At 40.0% G+C, this 22,539-nt stretch overlaps 1 protein-coding gene across 3 annotated transcripts in view; it reads left to right on the top strand.

Moving 5' to 3' along the window:
• The window catches only part of BRAF (B-Raf proto-oncogene, serine/threonine kinase), a 203,937-nt gene extending 188,272 nt beyond the window's left edge, over window positions 1–15,665 (top strand). For 2 of the 3 annotated variants that reach the window (XM_021936348.2, XM_031665081.1), the window contains one exon: window positions 8,497–15,665. In XM_021936348.2, the coding sequence (XP_021792040.1) occupies window positions 8,497–8,646 (150 nt within the window). In that variant the 3' untranslated portion in view covers window positions 8,647–15,665. Of the gene's footprint in view, window positions 1–600; window positions 736–8,496 lie in introns of those variants that run through there. The other variant, XM_021936350.2, reaches the window with a different exon arrangement.
• The last annotated feature ends 6,874 nt before the right edge of the window (window positions 15,666–22,539 follow it).

The raw sequence follows: 22,539 nt of genomic DNA on the forward strand, positions 1-22,539 counted from the left end.
GCAACAAGAGTGAGACTCCCTCTCAAAAAAAAAGAAAAAAAAAATTGATATCTCAGGGCAATAACAAAAGTAATAATAATAGCTGCTAAAGTTTTACTGAGTGCTTATTATAGGCCAGACATTATGCCAAGCCCTTTAAACACATATTTTGTGATTATGAACATGCATTATCATGCTGTATGCCTTCAAGGATTATAACCTGTTTCTTTGTACCTTAAAATTGTGAATTTCTGCATTTTATGTATTGGGGTCTATTTGTCAAGTTCTCCTCTCTTTGCTCTTGGGTTGTCACCTGTCATTTCTCATGTGCTACTAGCACTCTGGGTCCATGGGGTTCTGCTTTTCATTAGGTGTATGTAAAACATTTCCCATTGCTAGGTTCCTTTAAAGGGCAAGTAGCTGTGATAGTTCTGTTAGGAGACAGTCATATAGTGCTTTACTTATTTATACTCCATCTTCTTCCCAACAGAGACTTGTGGTCTATAACAAAAAGGTGTAAATTGGTTTTAAATTTCTATTATTTACTGTTTCAAGACTAACAAATGATCTAAAATATAAAAAAAAGCTGACTAAGAATTATTCTCCCCATTTAATTTACAGGGATAGTTTCTTCTTAAGAAAAAATACCAGTTCTTTACAAATATCTTCCCAAGCATTTATGACAATACTGAAAACAATGTAAGATTTCAGGTGCTTTCTTGTAAAGTGTGATGGGACTCTTAAAGATTTATACCACACAGATTTTCATTCTATATGCTTGTGCTTCTCCAAAAACACCCATCCAGGCAGGGGGATATGGTGCGTTTCCTGTCCACTGAAATAAATGAATGAGAGAGTTCAGGAGAGTAGCAACAAAAGGAAAATAAATGAACATATGTTTGCTTATATGTTAAATTGAATAAAACATTCTTTTTTTTTTAAGGTGAACCAAAGAACACTTGTGTGGTTAAAGACTAGATATAATTTTTCCCCAAACTAAAATTTATACTTAACATTGGATTTTTAACATCCAAGGGTTAAAATATATAGACATTGCTAAAAATTGGCAGAGCCTCTTCTAGAGGCTTTACTTTCTGTTCTGGGTTTGTTTCGTTCACTTGGTTATTTTAAGTATTAAACTTCAGTTTCTCATGCAACTTTTGTTACCAGCTATCACATGTCCACTAGGGACTCCAGAAGAAGATCCTGCCAGTGCCTGTGTTTGCAGGTGAGAAGTTGGCAGTCGGTTAGCCTAGGTTAGATAAGGCAAACTGAGCAGATCGTAATTTAGGAAGTCAGTAGAATTTAATAATTATTATTATTAATACTTTTTCTATAACTGTTTCTTTTTATAACAATTTGGAAAATGTGAATGTCCTTTATTTCCTTGAAGCAATAAACTAAGTTTCTTTTTATAAATTTTGAGTGCAGGTGACCAAAAATATTGCTAAGGAGTGGCATGTTTGACATGAGTAAAATGTCTTAACTTTGGATTTTTAGCAGGAAAATGTTATAAATTGGAGTTTCTTTTAAATAGCTTTTTAAAAAAATACATTAAGGATGTCTTGCTCACATAGAAGTCAAATTTCATTGCAAATGCATTGCTCCCTTCATACCCAATCCCTCCCCTACAAAAAATCTTCACAGAATTCTGTGAGAACTTTTAGGTGTGTTTTTCTTTGAGATACCTATCTGGTTGCCAAACACCAGGTAATAGATTTTTTAAGTTGTTATTAGATTATTCTTACCTCTCATGATGCGTATTTTAGCAATCACTTTATCATTGTGTCTCATGTTCTGTCCTCCTTATATTCTTTGCCCAGCAAGATTCTACTTATGATGAATGAATGCTCTTCTCCTTTTTGCATTCCATGGTATGAAGTATTTGTTAGGGTTCTTTAATACTTATAGATTGTTGTGTAGAAAATGACTGTAATGTGGTGGTCAGTGTATTCTTACTGTGATTCAGAGGGAATCCTTTGTAGAAAGCAACAGCACGTGGTCCTGTCAAAGATTTGGCCATCTCTACTTACTGTCAGCCTCTTAACTATATCTTCACTTACTCAATTTGGTTTTGTCATGATTTTTAAATGTAGTTCAAGGTCCTTCCAGTAAACAGACATCTGTATGAATGCCTCCTTGAAGTCAATAAAGAAGTAAATTGAGAAGACTTTAAATTAATGATAATTTAGTTTTTAAGTGCCCATAAATAAATTTTTGAAACATTTTCTTTGTTTGAATAGTTAGATGTCATCCAGGAAACCACTCAATAATAATTATAGCAAACCTTTAGCCCCTCATTTGGGTAGCTTAAGATAAGTAATGCCATTATGATTTCAGAATTGATTCATGACTTTAGTTCAGAAAATGAAAAGAAACATTTCTCATATTTAAAAAAAATGATACTAAGGAATAAAGAAATGTAACTATTGGAAAATATCCAAGTATCTGATTTTTAAATCCTCCAGTGGCACTAAAAATATGATTATTAGTAATTGTAAGATAAGGTTTTATTCATTCACAAATAGAAGACTACAAGCATGTAACTAACCAAGTGTTTATAAAATTGACTTTATGGAATACTCCAAAGGTTTGGCCATTTTGAGGCACAAGGTCAAGGGATCTCTTTATTGATAGAGCTCCTTCTAGAATTTCCCAGCATACCTGCCTCACTGTTCTTCCTTTCATTCTTCACTCTCTTTTTCTTCTCGGTGCCATCCTGCCTAGGCTCCCATCGTCTGCATCTGATGCCTTTCCTTTCTTTCTTTACTGGTCTCCTTTGCAATGGGGCATGGCTAAGCTCTGTAGAACCACTCAGAAACTCATTGTTCCATTCTGTAGCCAGTAAAACATGCCTCCAAAGTAACACAGAGTAATTCTACTCTGTCTTTTAAATTAGGTCCACCAGAAATGTTAGTGAAAGGACATTAAAAATGTGACAGGTAACATGTTTAGCTAATACAGATACGGAGAAATAGGAAGCAGTAGAATTAAATGTTTCCCTTTCAGGTTTAATTGTATTTGTTCTTGGGTTTTGTTTTATACTGAGTTTTAAATATATTCTCCAAATAAAAACATTATTTTTTCTAACCATATGTAGAGTTAATCTCTTTGACTAAGTAGTTGAAACAAAAGAACATTTGTTCTTTTGTGACTGCTTTTTTCCTAAAACCTGAGCCCTCATATTTTTTTTTAATTAAAGTTGATTTCCTTCTTCAGTAAGGAAACCTTTTTACAAAATTTGTTTTACCTTTTACAAGTTTTACTAATCAGTAATAGGGAAAAAGATTTGTCTTCTTGATTTTAAGTAGTTTCAGGATCACAGGATGTAATCAAATGCTTCCTGTGTAATCAAATGCTTCCTGTGAATAAATAAATTTATTTATTTTCAGGCATTATACTAGCCATTTAATCTTTTTTATTTATTTTCTTCCTGCCCCTTGGATGGCATATATTAGCCATTTAGATACTAAACTCTAATAGTTAAGCCAATAGTTAAAATTGTCCTCTCTAAAACATTGGCTATTTAATATACCAGCTTAAATGACCTTTCTCGCAAGTGAGTCACTCTTAGTTTAAGAACATTATGTGCCTTTTAAAAAAATACTATGAAATGGTGCTTCATGACAGAAACATTTTACCAGTTATAGTCTTATTTGACTGAAAATTTTTGAGCATTTCTGTAGAACTTTTTACTTTACTAAATATTTCATCTCTCCTGTGACTGTTTTCTCAAAGAATTTAAAAGACCCAATGTGTCTATGCCAGAATGTTTCCCATCCTTTTGAAACTGCCTGGGCCAGGCGTGGTGGCTCATGCTGCAATCCCAGCACTTTTGGAGGCCAAGGTGGGCAGATCGCATGAGCCCAGGAGTTTGAAACAGCCTGGACAACATGGCAAAACCCTATCTCTACAAAAAAATTTAAAAATTAGCCAAGCATAGTGGTGCACAACTGTAGCCCCAGCCACTTGGGAGGCTGACGTAGGAGGATCGCTTGAACTTGGGAGGCGGAGGCTGCTGTGAGCCTTCATCATGCCACTGCACTCCAGCCTAGGCAACAAAGCAAAACCCTGTCTCAAAAAAAGAAAAGAAAAAAAGAAACTGCTTGAAAGTCATGACAAAGAGTGTCAGGAGGGGATTTACTCTGGCTGCAGTTGACTTTCTCCTTAAATGTCAGTAGTGATTAATTTGGGTAAGAAGTAACCTGTTACATTTTTTATAACATACTTTAAGGAATTTATCAAATTCTGTGTATAATGCCCATTAAAATGTACTCCATTCTGGAATAAAGGGTAATGAATAATATTTTTAAACTAGTTAATAAAGTCCTTAGCTTTCACATAAACCATGACATTTGAGGTGTCTAAAATCACAGGGTCTTTTTTTTTTTTTTCAGTCTTCCCAGTTGTTTTCTGCTGTATTCCTAAATAAAGTTAAATTGAAAATGCATGGCTGGTTGTGGTGCCTCACACCTGTAATCCCAGCACTTTGGGAGGCTGAGGCAGGTAGATCACTTGAGGCCAGTTCGAGACCAGCCTGGCCAACATGGTGAAACCCCATCTCTACTAAAAATACAAAAAGCTGGGCGCGGTGGTGTGCACCTGTAATCTAGCTGCTTGGGAGGCTAAAGCACAAGAATTGCTTGAACCCAGGAGGCGGAGGTTGCAGTGAGCCAACACTGCACCACTGCACTCCAGCCTGGGTAATAGAGCAAGACTCTCTCAAAAAAAGAAATTGAAAATGCAGCTTAAGTTATCCTCAGCCTGAAAGAAGGGGAAAGAAAATGCTTCAGTTTGGCCTCAAATTGATTTTTTTTATTAATTAATATACCAAGATTTTTTTAAGACACAGAGTATCGAAGTATTTCACTTCAAATAACTTCACACAAGCAGAGTTGGCTCTTCAAATAAAATCGGGTAGGAAGTATAATAGTAGAGATTTCCAGATCGGCAAGAAGGAATCATTAAGAAAAGATACTTTTTCTGAAAGCAGATTCATCACCTGTTACTGCCATGTTTTCCTTAAATTCTCCATGATTTTAGGGACATTTTAAGAGTCTTATTTTATTGATTCCTAAACTATGGATTCTTTTCTTTTTCTCCCCTCAATCCCAAGTGTGACTATAAAAAGGACTGCATTCTGTTGGAAGCACTAGACTTTCGATAGAGTGATAGTGTTTACTTTGTTCTTTGTGCGGTTGTTTGGTTTTAATTTTTTTTTGGAGACAGAGTCTCACTCTGTCATTCAGTCTGGAGTGCAGTGGTGCAGTACCACCACGCCCTGGTAATTTTTGTTTTTGTTTTTGAGACAGAGTCTCATTCTATTGCCCAGATTGGAGTGCAGTGGTGTGATCTCAGCTAACTGCAGCCTCTGCCTCCCGGGTTCAAGTGATTCTCCTGCCTCAGCCTCCTGAGTAGCTGGAATTACAGGTATGTGGCACCACACCTGACTAATTTTTTTTTTTTTTTCCAGTAGAAACAGAGTTTCACCATGTTGGCCAGGCTGGTCTTGAACTCCTGACCTCAGGTGATCCACCCACCTCGGCCTCCCAAAGTGCTGAGATTACAGGCATGAGCCACCTTACCGGCCTGGTTTTTATTTTTAAGACTAATATTTAAGTTTGTGGAGCATGACACTTCAACAAAATGAAATTTCTAATTATTATAATGAATAGGAAACATTATCTGAAGTTTGTGTGTGTGTGTGTGTGTGTGTGTGTTTTGTTTTGTTTTCGAGACAGGGTTTTGTTACTCAGGCTGGAGTGCAGTGGTACAATCCTGGCTCACTGCAGCCTCAACCTGCTGGTCTCAAGTGATCCTGCCACTTCAGCCTCCTAGGTAGCTGGGACTACATGCATTTGCCACCACATCCAACTAATTTTTTTTTAAATTTTTATTTATTTAGTTATTTATTTATTTATTTATTTATTTTTTTGTAGAGACAGGGTCTCACTATGTTGCCCTACCTGGTCTCAAAGTCCTGGGCTCAAGCAGTCCTCCTGCCTTGGCCTCCTGAAGTGCTGGGATTACAGGCGTGAACCACCATGCCCAACCTTAGCTGAAGATTTTTTTAAGTATTTTTTAATGTGGTATATTAAGATTTGGCTTAGATATTATCATTTTCTGATTTTTTTTAATAGATTAATTCTAGGCATTTTTATAAAGATTTCTTTTCTGTAAATCTTATGTTTACATTGACCTTAATGAGATTTGGATTCGGCTAGATACATGATTACTCATAAGAATGTTGCAAGTCACTTTAAAGGAACATTAAAACACTAAAAATAGCAGCCTTAAAATTATAAGTGCTCAAACTGTAAGCAACAATAGTAAGAATGTTTATATATTTCTGGAGTGTGTTACCATAATAGCCTCCTATGATTATACTCCAAATGTTTTACTCTAAGGTCTTCGTAATTTAATTTAGCCTTTAAAAAAAAAAAAAAATCAGTGCCAGATTCCCCAAACCTTTTAACTTTAAATATGAGGCAATAATTCTTCTACCCTTTCTTGATCTTTGGACTCACAATATCTTAGTTAATTGCTTGTTAAAAGGAATCCATGCATAGAAAGAGGTAGTATGACTATCTACAGTTCATTAGTAGTGGTATTCAGATTGGGAAACAAAGTGTTAATTGTTGAACGTTGTTTAGGGACTGCTGGGTCTTGGAGTCAGCACCTGGGTTTGCATTCCATCTCTGCAATTTTTTGCATATGATCTCAGGCAAGTTACTTGACCACTCTAAACCCTGGCTTCCTCATCTATATAATATAGATAATAGCATCCGCCTCACAGTGTTATTATGAGGATTGGATGCAGATGTGTACAAAGTGTTCAGTGAGGCATCAGGCACTCAGTCAGTCACTAGTACCATCAGCTTACAAAGCTGAGGATTCAGTCATCCAGTCTTTAGCAATCTGTTGTTTGTTGGGATGTGCCAACGTTATCTAGCAACCAGTTGGAATCTGATAGCAATCAGAAATTAGACAGGTTATTCCTGGATTACTTAAACGGTATATTCATGTAAGTGATTGCTTGGATCCTCACCAGAAGCTGCTATTGAAAAATAGTGGTATGGCTGGCCAGGCGCGGTGGCTCACACTTGTAATCCCAGCACTGTGGGAGGCCGAGGCAGGCGGATCACGAGGTCGGGAGATCGAGACCATCCTGGCTAACACGGTGAAACCCCGTCTCTACTAAAAATACAAAAAAATTAGCCGGGCGTGGTGGCGGGCACCTGTAGTCCCAGCTGCTGGGGAAGCTGAGGCAGGAGAATGGCGTGAACCCGGGAGGCGGAGCTTGCAGTGAGCCGAGATCACACCACTGCACTCCAGCCTGGGAGACAGAGTGAGACTCCGTCTAAAAAAAAAAAAACAAGAAAAATAGTGGTATGGCTGACTGAATTTTGATAATTGTCAGTTATTAACTCATCCCCAGAAATTATCTATAGTATGTATAACAGGAACTGGCCTTTAGTTACAAGTAGAAACTGTGGACAAAATGGTCGATGAAAAATAATGGCGGCCGGGTGCAGTAACTCACACCTGTAATCCCAACACTTAGGGAGGCCAAGGCAGGCAGATTACCTGGAGTTTGAGACCCAGTCAGGAGTTTGAGACCCAGCCTGGCCAACATGGTGAAACCCCATCTCTACTAAAAATACAAAAATTAGCCAGGCCTGGTGGCGGGTGCCTATAATCCCAGCTACTTGGGAGGCTGAGGCAGGAGAATCACTTGAACCCAGGAGGCAAAGGTTGCAGTGAGCCGAGATCGCACCATTGCACTCCAGCCTGGGCAACAAAAGCAAAACTCCATCTCAAAAAAAAAAAAAAGAAAAGAAAAAAGAAAAATAATGGCATGAAGCCCCCAAATTCATTAAGCTATAGGAGCATGATATCACAAGGGTACTTTGTGGTTTAAAGAATCCCTTATGCTGATAATTATGTTCGGTGACATGTGCCTATATTTAATTTTTTGTTAGTTTGAAGGTGAAATTAAATAAAAAATAGGAGGTCTGGATTTTCTCTCTCTGTCAAACGTTTGATGTGAACAAATCATTTGACCTCTTAATTGTATCTTTCGCAAAATGAGGATAACTACTGCCTCTCTTTTCCTAATAGTGGCATTATAATAATATGATAGGTGAAAATGAGTTGATAATTCAGGGGTGGAAGTATTCTACAAATTAACATTACTACTTTACATTCAGTTTCTGAGAAATTTTGTTCATTGGAACTGCTTTCAGCTTGATCAGAACCATGATACATAAAACCCAACTGGGAAGCTCTCTGCAGACTTGCTGTTTAATTGATATAGCTGAACCATGTTCTTCATACTATATATGTTGTGTTCTTCCATGGGTTTCAGCCATTTTAGCTTTTAAATTGGCAATGCTGTTGCTAGACTTGAAATATATAACTAGTCACTTTTCAATGAAGCTCAAATGAGGCTTTTTCTGTGTCTCTAGGTTATTTGAGATGACTTTTTTAAAATTAGCTCTTGTCCTCCCTCTACAGGAGAATTTGCAGCCTTCAAGTAGCCACCATCATGGCAGCATCTGCTCTTATTTCTTAAGTCTTGTGTTCGTACAATTTGTTAACATCAAAACACAGTTCTGTTCCTCAAATCTTTTTTTAAAGATACAAAATTTCCAATGCATAAGCTGATGTGGAACAGAATGGAATTTCCCATCCAACAAAAGAGGAAAGAATGTTTTAGGAACCAGAATTCTCTGCTGCCAATGTTTCTTCAACAAAAATACCACGAGCATACAAGTCTGCCCAGTCCCGGGAAGAAAGAGGAGAGACCCTGAATTCTGACCTTTTGATGGTCAGGCATGATGGAAAGAAACTGCTGCTACAGCTTGGGAGATTTGCTATGGAAAGTCTGCCAGTCAACTTTGCCCTTCTAACCACCAGATCAATTTGTGGCTGATCATCTGATGGGGCAGTTTCAATCACCAAGCATCGTTCTCTTTCCTGTTCTGGAATTTTGTTGTGGAGTTCTTTCTCCTAGTGACCACCAGTTAATTTCTGAGGGATGGAACAAAAATGCAGCTTGCCCTTTCTGTGTGGTGTGTGTTCAGGCCTTGACAAATTTTATCAAAAGGAAACTATTTTATTTAAATGGAGGCTGAGCAGTGAGGAGTCGATGCTTTGGTATGGAGGAAAAGGGCATGCTGCATCTTCTTCCTGACCTCCAGGGTCTCTGGCCTTTTGTTTCCTTGCTCACTGAGGTGTCTGCCTAACCAAGCAGGCTAGATAGTGCTGGCACACATTGCCTTCTTTCTCATTGGGTCCAGCAATGAAGATAAGTGTTTGGGGATTTTTTTTTTTCCTCCACAATGTAGCAAATTCTCAGGAAATACCGTTTATATCTTCCTCCTATGCTCTTCCAGTCACCAACTACTTATGCGGCTACTTTGTCCAGGGCACAAAATGCCATGGCAGTATCTAACTGAAACCCCACAAAACTGCTTAATAACAGTTTTGAATGTGAGAAATTTAGATAATTTAAATATAAGGTACAGGTTTTAATTTCTGAGTTTCTTTTATATTTTTATTAAAAAGAAAATAATTTTCAGATTTAATTGAATTGGAAAAAAAATACTTCCCACCAGAATTATATATCCTGAAAATTGTATTTTTGTTATATAAACAACTTTTAAGAAAGATCATTATCCTTTTCTCTACCTAAATATAAGGAATCTTAGCATAATGACAAATATTTATAATTTTTCAATTAATGGTACTTGCTGGATCCACACTAACATCTTTGCTAATAATCTCATTGTTTCTTCCAACTGATTCCTAACACTACATCCCACATCTTCTTTCTAGTCTTTTATCTAGAATATGCAACAAAATAAAAATGGTGGCGTCTCCATTCATTCTCCTCCTTCCTTTTTTCCCAAGCCTGGTCTTCAAAAGGTTGGGCAGTTTGGCAGCTGAATTCCCAGACAGAGAATAGAGCAATTTTAGGGATATTAGGACTGAGGGAGGGTGTGGAAAACCTGTCATCGGTTGTTTTTATAGAAAGAGCTGGCATTCGTTAAGAACCTAAATCTTTATCTTTGCACAAAGGGAAAATATAACCTAGTTATAGCTTCCATTGGCCTTTATTAAAGGGTAATATCAATCACAGTCATAGCAAAGAAAGCGGATGTATTAATGGCAAATTAATGGAAAACTTCCCTTATCAGGAATCTAGACTCAGAATTTAGGAACGTAAATCAAATCAGATAGACCAGTCAAGCTATAGCCAAGGACTTGAAAGAAATTAAACAAGACCCAGAATAAATCAAGGAATTAGAAATTGTTATTTAAAATTTTCAGATTGTAACTCCAGGCCCTGCTCTCTGTATTTCAGCCTACTAAAAGCTCACTACCATTAGATTTTTGCTAACATACATGTATTCAGAAGAAAACCTATTGAAATGTTCATTGTCTTGTAAAAGATTGTCCTAGTAAAATGGAAAAGATCCTTAAGTTATTCATCAGTTTGAAAAGCAAATTGTTTTTAAGTTTTACATCCACAGGGCAGTGTCTTACAAAATTCAGAAATTGCAAAGGTGAAAATAATTCACGCTGATTTGAAGAACATCTTCTGTGCATAATAACTGCCTCTCTTGAAAAGCATTAGCTATTTTTTTCTTTTTAAATATATCTCTAGATGCTTTTAAATGTGGCTGTGTTCCCTTTACCAAGATTGGCTTCAAGTTTCTGCAAGTAGAGAGACCTGGGCTTGAACAAGAGGATGTGTTTCATGTCCTGCCAAGGAGGCAGAACGTGTGCAGCCTGGATCCAGGACTGCCTCCGCGGGACAGGGGCAGTACCATTAGGGAGGAAGCTTAGCATTTCAGTTTCCTAAACAACATTCAGGGTGATACACTTTTTCTTCCCTTGCATTTTAGAATAGGCTGGTATCTCATTTGAACAGGGGAGCAGACTTGATCTCAAATGAAGCTGTGCCCAGGAGCCAGGCTCAGTATATTGAGATTTTTATAGAGACCTTTAAAAATAAAATATTTAAACCTCTCTTTTCTTCCTTTTTCTACAAAATAGGTTTTGTCTCTAGTTTACAAATGACATGAAAATAGGTTTTATTTGTGTTTTATCTGCTTTATTTTTTGATGCCTAGACAACAGATAGACTTACTGAGCTCCTAAAAATGAGGAAGAAGTCCTTATTTGTGAAAAGCACTTTATGAGTAATTGTATAGACAGTATGTGGCTGCATCACTGATCATCTTCTAAGGGTGTAACAGTCTGGTCTGTAAAGTGGCTGCAGTGCCTTCTGTAGTGTGTTTTATTTTGGGTAGGGAGAGGTAAAGCCTTCTGAAAAATTTGAGAGCAACTATAGAGGACTGTTTGTAACTGTGTAGTATTCCTGATGGACTTTTTTCATCGTTAGAGTCTAGGACCTAGACTTTTGCCACTGAAATAATACTGACCAAAAAAAGTAGTTTATAAAAGGGATTTGTGAATAGAAAATTCAATGTGATCGTTTGTTGTTAATGTGCACCTTAAAAGAAGATTGTGTCTAGCTGTCACATTCTGGTTCCTGAATATCCCACCCCTGACTGTATTTGAGATCTAGTAGGGCATACTGGGGCATTCTAGAAGATAAAATCCCATACAAATGATATGTGCTATATTTATGTTGGTGATGGAGAAGAAAGAGCAGTATATAAAGAAATAATTCAAGACTGCAGCACTGTCAACCTGAAACTTTGTAAATATTTCCTAGCTTCTGGTTTGGTGCAGTGACAGCACTTTCATCACAGGATGTTACCTTGTATTCATCAGGCAGAGTGCGAGCTGCCGCACACCCTTCTCAGATCTCACCTGTCCCCACTGTACATCCACCTGCCAGCCGCTTGCAAACCTCATCTCTAGCTTTAGTTTGAAACCACATTGCAGGGTTCAGGTGACCTCTTCAAAAACTACCTCCTCAGAATGAGGTAATGAATAGTTATTTATTTTAAAATATGAAAAGTCAGAAGCTGTAGAACATGATGATGATTTAAGATTTTAACTTTTTTGTGTACTTGTATTTGAGCATTCTCATTTTGTCCTAAAGGGCATTATACATTTAAGCAGTAATACTGTAAAAAAAAATGTGTTGCTCAGAATATCTGAATGTTGTTGAAAGTGGTGCCAGAACCAGTTTAGGGGTACGTTTCAGAATCTTAACCTTGAGTCAGTTGCATGAAATTAAATAGCTGTGGTATCACTTCACTAACAGTGATGTAATTTTAATTTTCAGTAGGCTTGGCAAGACAGTACGTCCTCATAATGAGCTTGCTGCAGCTTTGTCACATGCACAGGCATTCATAGAGACTGCCCAGCTGAGAGGGTAGAACGTTACTCTTTTTGCAAGATTCTCTTCTTTGTCCAAGTTGGCATTGTTAGTGCTAGAATACCAGCACCTTGAGACTAGCTGATTCCAACCATTAGGCTATAAACACCATAGCCAGAGATGGCAGGTTTACTGTGAGTATGAAGAGCAAATAGCTTACAGGTCATGTGTTGAAATGGTATAGGTGAGGCTTTAGAAAAATACCTTGACAATTTGCCAAATGATCTTACTGTGCCTTCATGATGCAATAAAAAAGCTAAAATTTTAGCAGAAATCAGTGATTTGTGAAGAGAGCAGCCACTCTGGTTTAACTCAGCTGTGTTAATAATTTTTAGAGTGCAATTTAGACTGCACCGGTAAATGCACTAAAGAGTTTATAGCCAAAATCACATTTAACAATGAGAAAACACACAGGTAAATTTTCAGTGAACAAAATTATTTTTTTAAAGCACATAATCCCTAGTATAGTCAGATGTATTTATCACATAGAGCAACTAGGTTGAAAATATAGTTCAGTGACATTTCTAGAGAAACTTTTTCTACTCCCATAGGCTCTTCAAAGCATGGAACTTTTATACAACAGAAATGTTGACAGAAATTTCAAGAAATTGCTGTAGTTTAGGGTTGAAGTACTGTATGATGGGCAGCAATCCTGTATTAACTTAGAAGGGGAAATTGAAATACAGGACCGAATTTGGTTTTATCAGTTTCCAGAGTACTGCTGCCAACCTAGACACTGATTTTTCAGAGTTTGAAATGTAAATTTCTTCCCAGGACTTGCTTGCACATGAAGCTGGACTGCGTTAGTCATCCTGTCCCAAAGTGCTGTCGGGGCCAGGGTGGAAGTCTCGAGGCGTCCTTTATGACCTGGCCGTTGGATGTAAAAGAAAACATATTCCATGGTGTGGTTCTTGTATCTTGTTTCATTCCTCACCATTGAAAGAGGAAGTCCATGTATTGTCTCCAGCGCATCCCTGAAATGTTGTACTGGGATGGATTACTGATGCCCGTTGGTAGATGAACCCCAGAGGAGGGTTGTAGCATGTCTGCCCCAGGCAATGATTTGTGGCTTGGCCAGAGGAGAGCGAAGTCACCAGTGTATCTGTGGTCCATGTTGCTAGCTCTGGTAAAATTAAAAATATTGGTAAGATGTTTGTTTTATTAGTACACTAGACAGTAAGCTCTGTTTTGTTGTTTTCAAATAACCTATTTTCACTTTTGTTTAGGCAAAGACATTTAAATTGAAATTCAATTCTAATTTTTGTTAATTGTGGAAAGGGTAATTAACAGTTCCTATCAGGTATATTTAAGGTAGAAAAGGACAGAAACCCAACACCTAAAATCTTAAATTAAGATAACAGTGCTTTTAAAAAAAAAAAAAAAATGCATGGGGCAATTAGTCCCCAACTCAATGAGTGATTAAAGTACTTTTATCTAACATCCACAACTTCAACTGTTAGGTTTTATGAATTACTAAATCAGCTTTATTAAAATGTTGACATTTATGTAGCTGTTTTGAATAATTACAGTGACTTGACCAGTTGTATATGAGGACACAGCCAATGTAAGCCAGTGTATCCATTTTTTAGAGGTGCATTTTTAAAAAAATTCTGTAGATGGAAGTGCTCTGAAAACAACTAAAATACGTTTATTCATGTTAGTATCAAAAAATGTTTTGTACAAACCGTCTGCTTCTCCCGGCCGGCCGAGTTCATTCTCCAGCATCATGACTGCTGGTTCTCACGTACAGCACAGATGCGGGAGAGTTGGCAGAAAATTTATGAAGAGATGCCACAAAGGAAGGGTCTGTTTACAGGGGTGGGATTGGGGGTTTTGATGAAGTTGCTTAGTCCTGGTTTTGTTTTGAAAATTACTGCGTTGCATTTTTGTGTTAAGTTTTTGAACCCACGTGTGTTTTGGTGGAGTATGAGTTGGAAGTAAACAACAAAGCTCACAGAGTAGGCACAGATGTAGAGAACAGAGACCAAAATGGAGTGAGGTGGCAGTAAATCTAGGATAGGGAAAAATTAATGTGAGGGTGGGAAATAAACTGTAATTACCTGAAATCAAATGTAAGAGTGCAATAAGTATGCTTTTTATTCTAAGCTGTGAACGGTTAAGAATCATTCCTTCCTAATACATTTGTGTATGTTCCATAGCTGATTAAAACCAGCTATATCAACATATAATGCCTTTTTATTCATGTTAATGACCAACATAAGTGGCTAGCCTTTATGTCTTATTTATCTTCATGTTATGTTAGTTTACATATAGGGGTGTGTGTGTCTGTGCTGTCCCCTTCTTCCGCCTTCGTTTTAAAGTACATCCATGGGTCCTCCGTGTTTCCTTTGGCCATGCCACATAGTATAGACTCAGTTTGGCCTTCATGGTATCGCCTGATTTTTGAGGACTGTATCACAGTGATATATATTTGTGGTAATCTCATTTGTTGGTTGTACATCTGATCCTTTCCTCAACACGGCAATTGCTGCTTTTCCTAAGATAGGATCATACAGCTGATCAGGGGATTGAATTTGATCATTCATCAACATGTGTCTCTCTGAATTTTATTCAGTAGTTGTGATTGCTCTTTGGTTTAGACCAAGAAAAAGGAAATCCCCCCTTTTCATGTATTCCTTGGTTTGAGGACATGTCTCCTGTAAGGGAGAGGAAAGGGAGATGCTTCCTGTTTGAACTGCAGTGAATTCACGGTTCCTGTTTCACCACTCCAAACCTTATGGCAACTCACACACACACTCCTCTTTTCTGTTGCTGCCGAAGGTTCGGGTTTAGTCCACTTCAGTTCCACTCAAGCATTGAAAAGGTTCTCATGGAGTCTGGGGCGTGCCCAGTGAAAAAATGGGGACTTTTTAATTGTCCACAGACCTCTCTATACCTGCTTTGCAAAAATTACAATGGAGTAACTATTTTTAAAGCTTATTTTTCAATTCATAAAAAAAAAGATTTATTTTCAGTCAAATGGATGATGTCTCCCTCTTTTCCCCTATTCTCAATGTTCGCTGGAATCTTTTAGTATTTTTTAATTCTCCCCATACCCACTTCCTGATCCTTTGGTTCTCTTTCCTGCTCAGGTCCCTTCATTTGTACTTCGGAGTTTTTCTCATGTAAATTTGTATAACAGAAAATATTGTTCAGTTTGGATAGAAAGCATGGAGAATAAAAAAAGATAGCTGAAATTCAGATTGAAGAAATTTATTTCTGTGTAAAGTTATTTAAAAACTCTGTATTATATAAAAGGCAAAAAAAGTTCTATGTACTTGATGTGAATATGCGAATCCTGCTATAATAAAGATTGACTGCATGGAGAAGTCTTCATCAAGACTATTTTTCTAACACGATTACATTCAGTAACAAAAGTAGTCAGCAGTGTTAACAGTTTTTCTAGACAATGGAGAGACGGAGAAATGTACGTTTTGTTTCATACATAATGTTGGTTACTGTTTAGTGGGTAGAAGTTAAAGTAAGTTGTCAGGATTCATGCATGGTACTTTATAGATGCTATACAACTTGTAGTGGCAACAGTCTTGTCAGGTGTTGGTGATGACCCTTCAGTATTTCAGATGTTGTAACCTGATGTATCTTTAGTTCGAATGACTGCTCTCCTCCATGTGATTCAGTTGGAGTATGTGCTCTACTTTAGTAATGTTTAAAGTTTATCTGCAGAAACTCACCTTAGAATTGTATTTTTTCAAACTTTTGACACAGCTTACATTTTCTATAGCAACACAGCACATGCACGCTAACATTTACTTGAAACTATGCACTCACGTTTTCTACTTCATTTTTTTAATGCTGGTTACCTCAGTGAGTTGATTATGTGCATTTGATTTCATGACCCTCCCCCAAATAAAATTCACTGAAGTCTGAAAAACACCTAGAGTATCTTCAGACAAAATATATCAAATTACTGGGCAAAGTTTCCAGAAAAGAAGTAAACAGTTTTAAAACTCACCTGTGGCCAGGCGCGGTGGCTCACGCCTGTAATCCCAGCACTTTGGGAGGCCGAGACGGGCGGATCACAAGGTCAGGAGATCGAGACCATCCTGGCTAACACGGTGAAACCCCGTCTCTACTAAAAAATACAAAAAACTAGCCGGGCGCGGTGGTGGGCGCCTGTAGTCCCAGCTACTCGGGAGGCTGAGGCAGGAGAATGGCGGGAACCCGGGAGGCAGAGCTTGCAGTGAGCTGAGATCCGGTCACAGCACTCCAGCCTGGGCGACAGAGCGAGACTCTGTCTCAAAAAAAAAAAAAAAAAAAAAAAAAAAAATTAGACCAGGCACGGTGGCTCATGCCTGTAATCCCAGCACTTTGGGAGGCTGAGGCGGGTGGATAACCTGAGGTCAGGAGTTCGAGACCAGCCTGACCAACATGGAGAAACCCCGTCTCTACTAAAAATACAGAATTATCCGGGCATGGTGGCGCATGCCTGTAATTCCAGCTACTCAGGAGGCTGAGGCAGGAGAATCACTTGAACCCGGGAGGCGGAGGTTGTGGTGAGCCAACCGAAATCATGCCATTGCACTCCAGCCTGGGCAACAAGAGCAAAACTCCATCTCAAAAAAAAAAAAAAGAAAAAAAGAAGCCGGGCATGGTGGCCAGCACCTGTAATCCCAGCTACTCGGGAGGCTGAGGCAGGAGAATCGCTTGAACCTGGGAGGTGGAGGTTGCAGTGAGCCGAGATCACGCCGTTGCACTCCAGCCTGGGCAACAGAGCAAGACTCCATCTCAAAAAAAAAAAAAAGAAAAAAACCACTTCACCTGCAATCCTTATGTCTGAGAATAATATGAAGGAACAGAAAAGCCTCAAGTGGGTTTGTGCCTGAGAAATCTGGTTTCACCCCTCCTCCCAAACAATAAAATGCTATCAAGACTTAAAAGGTTAAGGCAGGAGGATTGCTTGAGCCCAGGAGTTTGAGGCAAGCCAGGGCAATATAACAAGATGCCCACGCTAAAAACAAAAATAAATGTCAAGACTTAATTCCCTATGAACTGCAGTTTTCTCATCTGAAAACTAATTCTATAATATAAACATCATAGAAATTCATTTTCTAAACCTTCATGCGTGATTACAACAGAGTAGTTGTGGCTTTAAGAACATATTATACCATATATATGAGGTTTTCCTTAAAATTTAGCCCAGAACTATGGACACTTTGGTTATTAAAAAGTTGTATTTTAAAGAACTCTACTACACTAGCTCTTCTGAAATTTTGTTTTATCAGGGGCTGTGACGATCGGACCTACTGTCTTTTAAGAGAGTTTTATAGTTCTCTTACACTCAAAATGTTAGGGCAAAAAGTGTTCTTAAAGAACACTGAGTTGGGTTCAGTGGCTCACACCTACAATCCCAGCACTTTGGGAGGCTAAAGTGGGAGGATCACTTGAGGCCAGGAGTTCCAGACCAGCCTGGCCAAAAAAAAATTTTAATTAGCTGGGCATGGTGGCACGCACCTGTGATCCCAGCTGAGGTGGAAGAAGACTGAGCCTGGGAGGTCAAGGCTGCAGTGAGTTGTGATAGCACCACTGCACTCCAGCCTGGGCGGCAGAGCAAGATCCTGTCTCAGAGGGAAAAAAAAAAAAAACTGGTCCAACTCCTCTCATATCAGTTGCTGAATATGCAGCACTGAACGATAAGACTCTGCTAGGCTTATGTAGCCAAGACCCGAGATCTGTAGCATGCATTTTATGTAGGTATATATTACATAGATATAATTTTGTATATTATATCTCGTTATAAGCCATCTCGTTACAATGGCTGTAACGAGATTTGGATAGAAATGAGTGTTGACTCCATGACAGTGAGTTCGTAGCCAGAAATGGATGTTGTGTTAGGCATGCTCCACTTGTCCCTACTGTTGTCATCACCAATCTGGGAAGACACTGCTAGTGTAAACCAAAGGCACCTGCTGAAGCAGGTCCACACACCACCTCAGGGAGCTCCCATTTCCCTGACACTGCACGGTGGTGTCCTGCCATTGCTCCTGGTGAAATGGTTGCAGCAGGTGACAGGGTCAACCTCTTCTATAAAATAGTTCTAGGGGCAATTGGAACCAAGATGACTTGTGTATCTTCCTGTAACATGCATGTAACAGCTGTTCCTTCTGTAACACCTCTCGTCTCAGGCGTTATTAGACAGCTAATTGTGGTCCTTTACATTAAAGCTTCCCTAGGAAACTAACAAAGTTACAAAGGTGAGTGCTAAATTTAACACTTGACCTCCGTTGCCATTTTAGGCCATACCCTAAAACTTACTTTGAATGTACTCGTAGCTGCCCATCAGGAAGAGGAACAGATACCGTAAATGTGTTTGTTTTGCTTCGGCAAATTTTTGACAGAGGGGAGGGGTGGCACTGCCTCTGCTGGAGTATGTTTACAATCTGGCCTATCTGGGAGTTTTTCTATAAAAATCAAACTGGGATTCCAGGGTCACTACACTTAGCTTAGGTCCGATGGTCTAGAAATAACAGCTGATTCCATGTAGAGGGTATTTCATTCAGGCCAGGCCTAGTTCTAAGAGCTTTACTTAACTCATTTAACCTTTTTAATCCATTCTACAAATTAGGACATTAAGGTACAGATCAAAGTTAATTTGCCCAAACTCACAGCAAGCAAATGGTAGAACTCCTAGTCAGATCCAGCAAGTCGGACTCCAACAGCCTGAGTTCTGGAAGCATTACGCCAGCTTTTCAAATGTCAGATTGAGACAACGTAGTAGGCTGTAAAATCAGTTAGGAGGTGGCCGGGCGCGGTGGCTCAAGCCTGTAATCCCAGCACTTTGGGAGGCTGAGATGGGAGGATCACGAGGTCAGGAGATCGAGACCATACTGGCTAATATGGTGAAACCCCGTCTCTACTAAAAAATACAAAAAACTAGCCGGGCGAAGTGGCGGGCGCCTGTAGTCCCAGCTACTCAGGAGGCTGAGGCAGGAGAATGGCGTAAACCCGGGAGGTGGAGCTTGCAGTGAGCTGAGATCAGGCCACTGCACCCCAGCCTGGGCGACAGAGCGAGACTCCGTCTCGGGGGGAAAAAAAAAAAAAAATCAGTTAGGAGGTCTCAACTGGCCATTCTTTCTTTAGTATGTAGAATAAAATGAAAATAGTGTGCCTAACAGATAAATACTGTTTTGTGAACTTTTGGTTTAATATGTGTGTACACAAGCCTATTTATATGCTAGGTAACATGAAATTAATTCTTAAACTGTGATCAAAAAGGCTGATCCCATGCTGTGTTGACTCAGATCATCTGACTCCGCCTAGAACAAGACGGCAGGATCTGAATCTCAGGTATGAGCTTGGCAAAGCACCTAACCCATCTATAGCTCAACGTCTTCACCTATAAAGTGGAAATAGTAACATGAGGATTTGATAAACTTAAGTGCTAACAACAGTGCCTGACCCATAGTAAATTCTCACTATTATTTCCTGTAACTGTATATTGCCATCAATCAAATGTACTTAAAATCCTTCTGGGACTCCCACGTATCTTCCCATATGCTACACAGCGGGTGGAGGTCCGTTCCTTTGAGAAGGCTTGGAACAATTCCCTGCATGGCCCACATGTGGAAAAGAAGATTCCAATATGGCCTCCTTATTCTTTAAACAGAAGAATGCTCTTTTTAGAGTTATCTTTTTTTTTTTTTTTTTTTTTGAGACGGAGTCTCGCTCTGTAGCCCAGGCTGGAGTGCAGTGGCCGGATCTCAGCTCACTGCAAGCTCCGCCTCCCGGGTTCACGCCATTCTCCGGCCTCAGCCTCCCGAGTAGCTGGGACTACAGGCGCCCGCCATCTCGCCCGGCTATTTTTTTTATTTCTTAGTAGAGACGGGGTTTCACTGTGTTCGCCAGGATGGTCTCGATCTCCTGACCTCGTGATCCGCCCATCTCGGCCTCCCAAAGTGCTGGGATTACAGGCTTGAGCCACCGCGCCCGGCCTTAGAGTTATCTTTTTAAGCCAAGCAACTGATTTCTAAGGAATGGGGCTAATGAGATTATCCTACTTGAGTTCACTGTTGTAGATTATATTCTTTCCAAAAAAAACTTTATTGATATTGGGGAGTGAGCACGTCATGAGGGGTGGGGTGGGGATGAGTGGAAGACAAGAAAAAATGAAACCTAAAAAGTACAAAGAGATCGGATCGTTTTCAAAGTAAAGACCTTAAACATGGCTTCATCAGCTCTGGCAGCTCACACACAGGTGAGTAAAGACAAAACCGGGGAAGTGTCCCCAGCACCCCTTGCAACAGGGACAGACTGCTGAAGCTGTCAGCAGGGGAGGGTGCAACTGTTCCACTTGCTTCAGCTTTTCCTGCCACGGTGCCTGCTCTGTGACATCCAAAGAGAACCAAAGTGGGACTGGAAACCCAGCTACTAGGAAAGCGTATCATACCACACCCCAGCTTAAAAAGCCTGCCAGAGGCTGCTTGCTGCATTCAACCCAAAATCTAAACCTGTGACCCCGATCTGCTCACGAGATCTCGTCCCATCCTCTCACCAGCTGGAGGTGCCCTGGACTTTGTTCCTTAAACACAGGAGTGACTGTGGTCCCATGCGAGACCGTGATTCCCGCTGTTCCTTTCTCCCAGAACACTCTTCACCCTCGTACAACTGACTCCTACTTGTTCCATTTTCAGCTCAAATGCCTTCCCTGACCAGTCAGAAGTTCAAGTTGCCTTCTTCACCCATCTCTAGCACCTCACCCAGTGCCATTTCCTCTACAGCACTTAGTAAATCTCACTTGGTTAGTGACTATCCATCTACCCTTTCTAAAATCTTAAGTTCTCTGAGAACAGAACCTTTTCTTCTTTAGTGCCAGATTCTCAATGCCTGGGTAGTCAAAAACCTAAACTGTAAAAAAGGGAGTCCACGCATGGTGGCTCACACCTGTAATCTCAGCACTTTGGGAAGCCAAGGCAGGAAGATCACTTGAGGCCTCGAGTTCAAGCAACATAGACTCTCTGTCAACACACACACACATTAGCCACGTGTGGTGGCACACACTTGTAGTCCCAGCTACTGGGGAAGCTGAGGCAGATCAGTTGGGCCCAGAGGTCTGAGGCTGCAGTGAGCTAGGATCGCACCACTCCACTCCAGCTGGGGCGACCGAGACAGACCCTGTCTCTACAAAATAGATAGATAGATACAGATTTAGATCTGTGGGTAGAGGAGAATTCTGTCCAGTCTCAGAGAGTCGGAAAGTGCTTTGCAGCAAATTTTAGAAAAAGCAAAAACTCCTGCTTCACCCTTGTCTCCCGTTCCTCTGGCCCTAAATACTCCTAGTTAGAAGTATGCCTTAAGAATTGCACAATGGCCCCTCAACACAACTGCCCAGTCCACAGGAGCTACTTCATAAATCGACTGCATTGACCTCTAACCTCTGTCCACTCAGAGCAAGAATCCACTGCAATGGACAAAGGACAAGAGTTTTCACAGGAACTGCTGACACACAGCAAAGACACCAGCTGAGGCGGCAGCGGCACAGCGCTGCAGATAAGGGTGAGCTCTGGAGTCCTCACCTTGCTGCCTACCAGCGTGTGATACTAAGCAAGTAACTTCATCTCTGAGCCTTGCAGTCTTTATCGAGAAATGGAGCTAATGCCTATCTATGTCAATGGGGTGCCCAAGAGGATCAGCTGAAAGGCACTAAACCACTTAGCACAGGAGGTGGAAAAAATAATAATCCATAATGGGTAGTTGCCATTATCAGAAAGATCCAGGCCAGGCGAGGTGGCTCACACTTGTAATCCCAGCACTTTGGGAGGCCAAGGCAGGTCAATCACCTGAGGTCAGGAGTTTGACACCAGCCTGACCAGTATGGTGAAACCCCATCTCTACTAAAAATACAAAAATTAGGTCGGGCACGGTGGCTCACACCTGTAGTCCCAGCACTTTGGGAGGCCAAGGCGGGCAGATCACTTGAGCTCAGGAGTTCAAGACCAGCCTGGCTAACTCGGTGAAACCCCATCTCTACTAAAAATACCAAAAAATTAGCCGGGCGTGGTGGCGGGCGCCTGTAGTCCCAGCTACTCAGGAGGCTGAGGCAGGAGAATGGAGTGAACCCAGGAGGTGGAGGCTGCAGTGAGCCGAGATCGCACCACTGAACTCCAGCGTGACAGAGTGAGACTTGTCCCCCGCCCCACTCCCACCAACCCACCTCCCCAAAAAGAAAGATCCATAACTCCATTC

Source organism: Papio anubis, chromosome 4 (assembly GCF_008728515.1).
Source record: "Papio anubis isolate 15944 chromosome 4, Panubis1.0, whole genome shotgun sequence".
Classification (NCBI taxonomy): Eukaryota; Metazoa; Chordata; class Mammalia; order Primates; family Cercopithecidae; genus Papio; species Papio anubis.